The sequence below is a fragment of the Centruroides sculpturatus genome, unplaced genomic scaffold (assembly GCF_000671375.1).
Source record: "Centruroides sculpturatus isolate CEXI.00-Female unplaced genomic scaffold, Cexi_2.0 scaffold2300, whole genome shotgun sequence".
Taxonomy (NCBI): domain Eukaryota; kingdom Metazoa; phylum Arthropoda; class Arachnida; order Scorpiones; family Buthidae; genus Centruroides; species Centruroides sculpturatus.
Window position 1 is genome coordinate 2,383 of NW_019386449.1, and position 8,170 is coordinate 10,552.

An 8,170-nucleotide genomic window follows, 5' to 3' on the forward strand; every position below is an offset into this window, starting at 1 on the left:
AAAATCTACAGGTCTGTTTGATTGGTTGAGATACTGCAGATTTCTACATAAATTTGACGACATTCTTCAGAATTTCTTATTGTAAAGCCAAAGAGTTGTTGCGAAATTCACATAAAACTGTCCGTGATCCCAACCAAATTAACAGATATCGAAAGCTTATTTATTTAATATTTAATGGTGAATATCCATTCACATGTATTCATTGACGCTTGTGAGGATTGCGCTATATTGAGGGTTTGACTATATTTTGAAATTTATTACCATTCTATCGAATACCTGTGTAAATGGTGCCTGAAGGCAATAATATATCATCTTATGTAACATATTCAAGGTTGAATGTAATAAAAAATTATTATTATAGCAATAAATTGAAGGAGCCAAAGTTTTTGCTTTCTTAAAGCTATAAACAGTTTTCATAATTTGGTAAATGTTATGTAAATTCATTCTGATTTTAAGACAATTTTATATTCATTGTATACACATTAACATTTAAAATTATTTTTAACCTTATTAATTTCTTTGCTTTTGACAGGTAACCTTGATGATATATATATAGCTTACTTATTTTCCTTATTCCTGCTACTCATTATCATTATCAGGTATGTTTTTTCTTACCTTACTTATAATATAACATGTAAGTTAAGTTGTCAGGCTGCTTCTCTGAAGGACAGATTCAAATTGGATCATGTATTCAGGAATTTTTCATAGGTGATCAGACCTCATACCTCACTGTTTTCTTGTGCCGAAGGTGTTTATATGTAGATATTAATGTTTGTGGTGAAGTGACCACCTATGTCTTCACTAATGAATTATCTGCAAAATTATAATTACCTGATTTTTATAGAATTCATCAAATCTTAACCATAAAATGAAGCTTCTTTATGCCATTTTGTGGTACCCATCAATAGCCAAGTGGATAAACCATTGAACATTGGTAAATACTGATAGTTTTTCTTGGGTTTATGCCTCACCAACAGGCTGGCCATGCAGAGTTTTATGGGTTTTTATCACAAGTCTAACCAGAGCCATTGAGAGAAGAGAAGCTGGAAATTTTTTCCTGGACCTGGAGAAAACTTAGGGACATACAGATAAAAAGAACTTGCTCTATCCTGGAACCCCTCTTGATAGACGTGTCTGAATACCTAAATAGGGACCATTTTCCTGTCGAAAGTAAAAAAATATATATATATATTTTTAAACTAAGTTTATTATTCATATTTAAAATTAAGTGTGGAACACAAACACAAACACAAAACACAGTTTATTGACGTTTGAGCCACCCCCTAAATAAAATAATTTGCAGCTAATATAAATGTTTAAAATATATAATTTTAATTATATCACTACACTTAGAAACTCAATAATTGATAAATTCATATCTACAAAGATAAGTAAGTTATCTAGAAATTCTTTTTTCAGACATGGCTGAAGTCAGACAACTGATACAAAGCATCCTCCTCTTGGTTTTACCAATTTTCTATGGGTGGATTGTCTTATTGTTTACAGTTTATAGAGCTATTAAAAATGGAAAGAAATTCTTCAAAACTGAAATAGTTGATGCTCCAAAAGCTCTTTATGATCCTAAATTGGGAAAACATGGATTCATTGAACTGAAAAATCAGGTAAAATTTACTTTATAGTTGATTGATCTTTCTAAATATTTATAAAATACAAGATTTGTAATACACAAATTAACTAAACTGCATTTAAACTGTAATGTTAAATGTCTTAAAATTATCTTCCAATGTCATATCTCGTGACATTTAATATAACTTCTGTTGATAATATGTAAATTTGTAATTTGAAAAACTTATACTGATCCTGTGTGTCTGTCATGCTATCATTTTTAATCAATTATTCCTTCAGGCTGAATATAACGAGTGTTATTGCAGTTATTCCTCTAATAATTATAGTGATTTACATATTGATTCTTTTGCTTACTGTTACAGAATTGATAATGCTGAATAAAATAGTGTTATATATGTTGTTTTTCTAGCTTTAGTTATATCATAAAACTGGAGCATATTATACTTGTATCCGATTTGCAGCTCTGACCTTGAACTGATTCTCCCATATTGGCAAACGCAATAGTATTTGCCAATATAGGATGATCAATTCAAGGTCAGAACTGTAAATCGGATACAAGTATAATACACTCCAGTTTTATATAATTGGAGCTAGAAAAACAATTAAACCTGGCAAAAATTGAGGTTCTACCCTTGGAAACAAACTGTATAATACCATTTTACATAATCTTAATAGAAAATTTGTACCCATTATTCAAGAAGGGATTTAGATGTGTGACTCTTAAGTTATTAGCATACAGAAGGCTTTTCCTTCAATCAAATTGAGGTAAAAGTGTGAGGCCCTAAACTCTTAATTGTGTAGCTTGTAAATTGGGTTCTAGATGTATTTGTTCTGTTGGTTTATTAGCACATTATTTCTTACTAGTTCCATTATAACTGTATTGTAAAATTGTATATAATTTCTGTTTGATAAATATGAATACAGATTACCGTGATTGATTAGAGACATGTAACATTTCTCAGGATAAAGTTCATTGATTAAAAATACATTTCATTAATTGTTTGATATCCAAAGGTAGACAATAAACTTGTGAGTAGTTTTTTTGACAATTTTTAGCTGTAATTATTTACAATTTTCATGTAAACTTGAATAAAACTAAAATGAGAGGTAACCAGAAAATGAGTTAAGATCTAACTGGATATATTGTGGCGAACTCCACCCTTCACATCTTAACTGTCGTGAAAAACAAGCAATGAACCCCAGTGGTACGAGTCATCACTTCCTGGAACAAGTTCAAACTCACCCGTAATTGAGACATGTACCATATATGCGAGAAGGCAATAAACTCAGTTTTGTTACGATTTCATCTCATTCACTTTTATCACACACAGTGATGAAAATTAGAAACAATAGAAACAAAAACCCAACAATAGGTTATCAAATCTAGTTACTGTATATAGAAGAATTGTCTAAAGAGTGTTATAAGATATACAGAGAGCATTTATTTATGCTAATTTATATTGATTTACTTAAAAACAAGTCACAATATTTCATAATAAATGACTTGCTATGACATTAATATATTAATGTCATAGCGAGTCATTAATACGACTCGCTATGTAATAAATTAATATGACAGTAACATTTGATTTTGTGAATAAGTAAATGCTATTTTAGGAGTTTTGTTGTAAATACATAACAAAATCACAAAAGCACAGTGTATTGTATAGTACTTTATTAATATAGGGCTTACGTCTCCATTATGTGGAAGCTGGAGATAGAAATAAACCATTAGTATTACTCCTGCATGGCTTTCCAGATTTTTGGTACAGTTGGAGACATCAGATCCCTAGATTGGCTCAAAAATATTGGTAAGATCAGTTAAATAAATACAATTCATCTGTTTTTTATCATAAGTAATTAGCTAAACAATGGTTTTTTAGGGTAGTAGCTGTAGATTTGAGAGGATATGGAGAATCTGATCATCCTTCAGATGTGAAAGCTTACCTAATTAAAGAATTATACGAAGATGCCAACGAACTTATTACATCTTTTGGTAAGTTGATGTATTTAAATTTCACTATTTGTTAGACTAACCAATACAATAATTGACTGATTATAGGAAGAGATTCAGCTATAGTTATTGGTCACGATTGGGGTGGCATAATAGCTTGGTATCTTGCCATTTTGCATCCTGAGAAAGTTAAGAAATTAATTATCATCAATAGTCCTCATCCAAGAGCTTTTTCTTCTGTTGTAAGAAGAAGCTTGAAACAATTTCTTATGAGCTGGTAAGTGTGTTATGTAAATAAGTGTAGCTTTAATATTGTTTTAATGCGTTATTTTATCAATTCAGATTCAATTTGATTTGGATATTCTCAGTTTTTCACAATAGCATGTGTTTGTACATTGTTCCTATTCTTCATTCATTCTGGGTGATCTCATTGAGAATCAGATTCCTCTGTCATAGTTATAAGGTTTATTAAAATGTTCATTTGAACCTTATATATATGGAATAGGATTTAAGATAGGAGTCCATAGGGGTTAAGATAGACATTTAAGATGAGGTGTGGACCATCATAAATATGGAACATCATCATTGCTTATGACTTCTGCATTAAAGCCATCCACAAGGAAGGCGAGGAGAAGCAATTGCCCTTCTTGAGATTTTTTTTAAACTCTGTCCTTTGGACACTAAGAGGGTATCTGCTGGATTTGCTTTAATCTTTCTTCTTGGTTAGTAAATCAATTGGTTAGTTAGTTCATTTAATGTATTTATTTTATTCCCTTAAAGCAAAATATTTTCAACACTTGTTTCCTATCATGATTTTACAAGAGAGATTAAATTGTATGGTCCTTTTGTGTACAGGATTCTAGCCAAACAGACTTTATTGTATTATTGCTATGTGAATTTTTACATCAAAATTTGTTTGCAAAAGATACTCTTATATTTTCAAATTATATATTATGTGTATTCATTATTATTTACATCAACAGGTATATGTACTTCTTTCAATTACCATTTCTACCCGAGATTTATATTCGAGCCAACAATTTATCTACTTTATCAAAGATATATCAGGGAAAAAACAAAAACCGTTGCACTGATGAAGAACTGGAATGCTATAAACACGTGTTCTCCCAACCAGGTAAGTTTTTAATATATTTATAATATTATAAACTTATATTACAGGATGGCATAAAAGTTAGTTAGCCATTATAATGACTAAATTGCTGTCTTATTACATGCTACACTTTAACAAATTTAATTTGTGATTCAGTTGCAAAGTTTATGTGAAAATCACAAACAGTTAATTGACTTTGGGGCCACCCATATAAGTGTGTAGTTGCGTATATACATTAATGTGAGAATCTGAGAAAATCATACAAATTCTCTAACTAATTTTTATACTTTCAGGTGCACTTACTCCTCCTTTAAATTATTATAGAGCAAATTTAAAAACTGTAGATAAAAATGAAAAAGACCTAACTGGCAAAGGTAAAGTGGATACCCCAACTTTAATAGTTTGGGGTGATCGTGACATAGCATTATCAACAGATTTGGTTAAAGCTTCTATAAAACATTGCAACAATTTGAAAATAGAAATGATAGAAGGTGCTGGTCATTGGGTACATCACGAGAGACCTGAAACAGTTAACAACCATATTGAGAATTTTTTGAAAAGTTAATTTTCTACATGTTGTCACATAACACTTATGTAAGGTTTTTTCTAGAATTTTGATAATGTACATTGCAAAAATATTTGTTTATTAAATTTGAATCTTTAAAAGTGTCTTGTCTTTATTGATTTTTTCCCTATAAATATGATTCAATTTTGTAAGCACTAAGAATGCCTTTTCCAGTGTTCATCATGGGTTCATCCAGGCCTACAATGAATGTTATCAGATAGTATCTTTTTTTTTTTTTTAATACTCTTTCTGCCCTGTGGGCACTAAGAGGGTTTCTTATAGCAGGTCCATTATGGGTTCGGCCAGGCCCACAATGGGGGCAACCGGGTGGTGAGGGACGGGGCTTGACATATCCAAATGGACCACTCCCCGAAAAATTTCTGGGGGTTCCTTGACCCACCTGGATTCGATCCCCCAGAACGGTAGGCTGCCACCTTGAAGGGTCGGCCATCCAGTCTAGTATCTGTATTAGGTACTGTATTTCCTGCGGATGCGCAGTTTTCTGGCTTAAAGTGTCATGGGGTATATTCTGCATCCTTTTCATATAGCGCCATCTGTTAGCAAAAAATAAATGCTAATTGTTGTTGGTTTGTTGATATATTTTTGATTTTCGGATTGTTGGTAATAGATTGTGACAATACCGCCAAATAACTTAATGCATGCCTAAAGGCATCATCACTATAGAATCACATTAAAAAGTTATCCCTTTCGACGAATATCAGGGTCTGTCTACAGGAGAGTTTTTTAGTTTCATTGTTATAAATACTCAGGCCAATAATTGCACATTTTAGTTACTATGGCCATTGTTTTTATCACACTTTATCAATTCCACACCCCTCAAAAACCTGAGTACGCTGGGCACACGTCGCTACTTAATCTGTATACTGTATATAAAAATGTTGGTTTGTCCTTTACACAAAACTTTATTCTTAAACTGATTTGGACCAAAGTTTGTATGAGCATTACTTAGACTCTAGAATCGACATTAAGCTATACAGTTCCAAAAAATATTGAATTAATTTCATTATTATCAATTAATTTCGGCCTACATCTGACTTGCTACCGGTACATGTAGCGCCATCTATTGGCAAATAATTTTTAAAATAATTAAATTAAATTCATACAAAGAAAAATATAATTTAAAAAGCAAATATTATTTATATTCACTTAATTACTGCAACAATGATATATTTTGGAACGAGCAATTATTTATTGTGACGTCGTCACAATGCCGGGCTGCAATTTTTAATCATATTGTTAATTTATTTAAGTTAAAATTTATGCTCTCTACCTCAGATTAGTAGTGTATGTCCTGTATCTTATCCTGGCATTAACACTTTCGAATCCACGCACGTGAGTGCTACGTGCTACCAATCGCAGTAATGTTATAATGCTTCTATTGGATGATTTTTGAGAGCAGAGGCGAGTAAGCAGCTATTTATTTGTTGTTCACTCCTTTTTTCAGTATATGCACTGTTACTTTTCACTCTCATTGTTGTGGAAAATCTGCCATCTTTTGGCTTTCGTCATCTGTACAGGGGGAAGCCATCGTCTCCGGTTTCAGTTTCTGCTTTAATTAAATTCGCGAGGATATTTCTTGATACACTTTCTATCTTTCGTGCAAGCTGAATTTGGATTAATTGGCCCACATGGTCCAAGAATCACATGTTCTTTTACAACGTCAAACAAAACGGGATCTTCTTCGGCGTTTGGAAACTCCGTCGAAATTATGCTGTTAATTTGAGTCTAGTAAACTTTTTCTTTAAATTGTGAAAACCATATAAGTAATATAGTTTTCTATATATAACAGGGCCCACCAATGGCCAAGCGGTCTTCGTACACTGAACACTGGGAGTTCGGTCGTGGGTTCGCTCCTTGCTCGGACGGGCTGGCCACGTGGAGTTTTCCGGGTCTTCTCCACGCCTGTAACCCTTAAATACAGACCAGTTTCCCTTAAAAAGACCCCCTGGAAGGCAGCGCCCAAGTGTTGCGTTGCCATAACTATACCAAACTATATATAACAGGTATAAATATAGTAATATATATTCTAAATTTTCAAATGGCTATTAATATGCCTCAAAACCAAACTTATCATAACCACCACAAATGACTTTTAAAGTGACATTAGGAATTATCTGGTGAAATCATTCTTTTTCCATTTCCCTTCCTTCTTTTCAGTGAACATCACACTGAATCCAGTGCCTTAACTAGTAGTCATCCCTGTGCCCTGTGCAAAGAATTTGCATTTAGGCCCCTTAATTAATTAGGTTTGGGAAAATAATAAAACAAATGCATGCATTTTGGACCCCCCTTCCAAGTAGACCCCGTTACGGCACTGCGGATATCAACAGATCCACTCATTCATAGTGTGGTAGCAGCAAAAGCTCATAATTTCTTAAAAATACATCTTTTGAAGAAATGTTTTAGATAAAAGTTTGTTTGCTTTTGATGTAGAATCATAACATACAATAAAAAATGGGGGGATTCACATTTAAGAAAATGAAGTTGAACCCATTTTTTATCGATTGCTGCAACATCTATGATGAAACCGATAGTCCCATCTTGTGGTTCCTTGAAGTGTAATACAGTAGAACCTCGAAAACTCGTCCCTCGATAACTTAGCACTCCGGATAACTGGTCCACACCTTGGCAGGGCGAAAAAATCCTTAGTTAATTAATTTTCATTATAGACAGCTTTATAAAAGTATAAAAGCTCTCATAAAGTATTTTTCTGAGGTCTGTCTTATCAGGTAAATTACTGTACACAGTGTATTCATTAATTTTCATTTTCATGTAGTGGCTCTATGCCTTCATAAAGGACGTACTTTTCCTTTGTTTAAGGGTATTTGGGCAGTTTATTCTCTGTTATATTCTTCTCAAGTAAACAATAACAAGTTACAGTACAGTATTTTCTGAGGAAATACTCGTACTTATTTTTTTTAACCCCATTCCG

General features: G+C 32.5%; 1 protein-coding gene across 1 annotated transcript; it reads left to right on the forward strand.

Moving 5' to 3' along the window:
- The first annotated feature begins 1,022 nt into the window (after positions 1-1,022).
- LOC111615004 (epoxide hydrolase 4-like) lies at positions 1,023-5,291 on the forward strand. Its single transcript, XM_023356380.1, has 7 exons — positions 1,023-1,170; positions 1,420-1,622; positions 3,274-3,398; positions 3,471-3,583; positions 3,650-3,818; positions 4,525-4,676; positions 4,946-5,291. Exons 2-7 carry the CDS (start codon positions 1,422-1,424, stop codon positions 5,215-5,217), a joined length of 1,032 nt encoding a protein of 343 aa, XP_023212148.1. The 5' UTR covers positions 1,023-1,170; positions 1,420-1,421; the 3' UTR covers positions 5,218-5,291.
- Positions 5,292-8,170: the final 2,879 nt, after the last annotated feature.

Excerpts from the sequence above, each read along its gene's own strand:
- LOC111615004 (XM_023356380.1), top strand. The coding sequence starts at position 1,422 with ATGGCTGAAGTCAGACAACTGATACAAAGCATCCTCCTCTTGGTTTTA. Across the intron at positions 1,623-3,273 it reads TCATTGAACTGAAAAATCAG|GGCTTACGTCTCCATTATGT; the intron begins GTAAAATTTACT and ends TTATTAATATAG. Across the intron at positions 3,399-3,470 it reads AGATTGGCTCAAAAATATTG|GGTAGTAGCTGTAGATTTGA; the intron begins GTAAGATCAGTT and ends ATGGTTTTTTAG.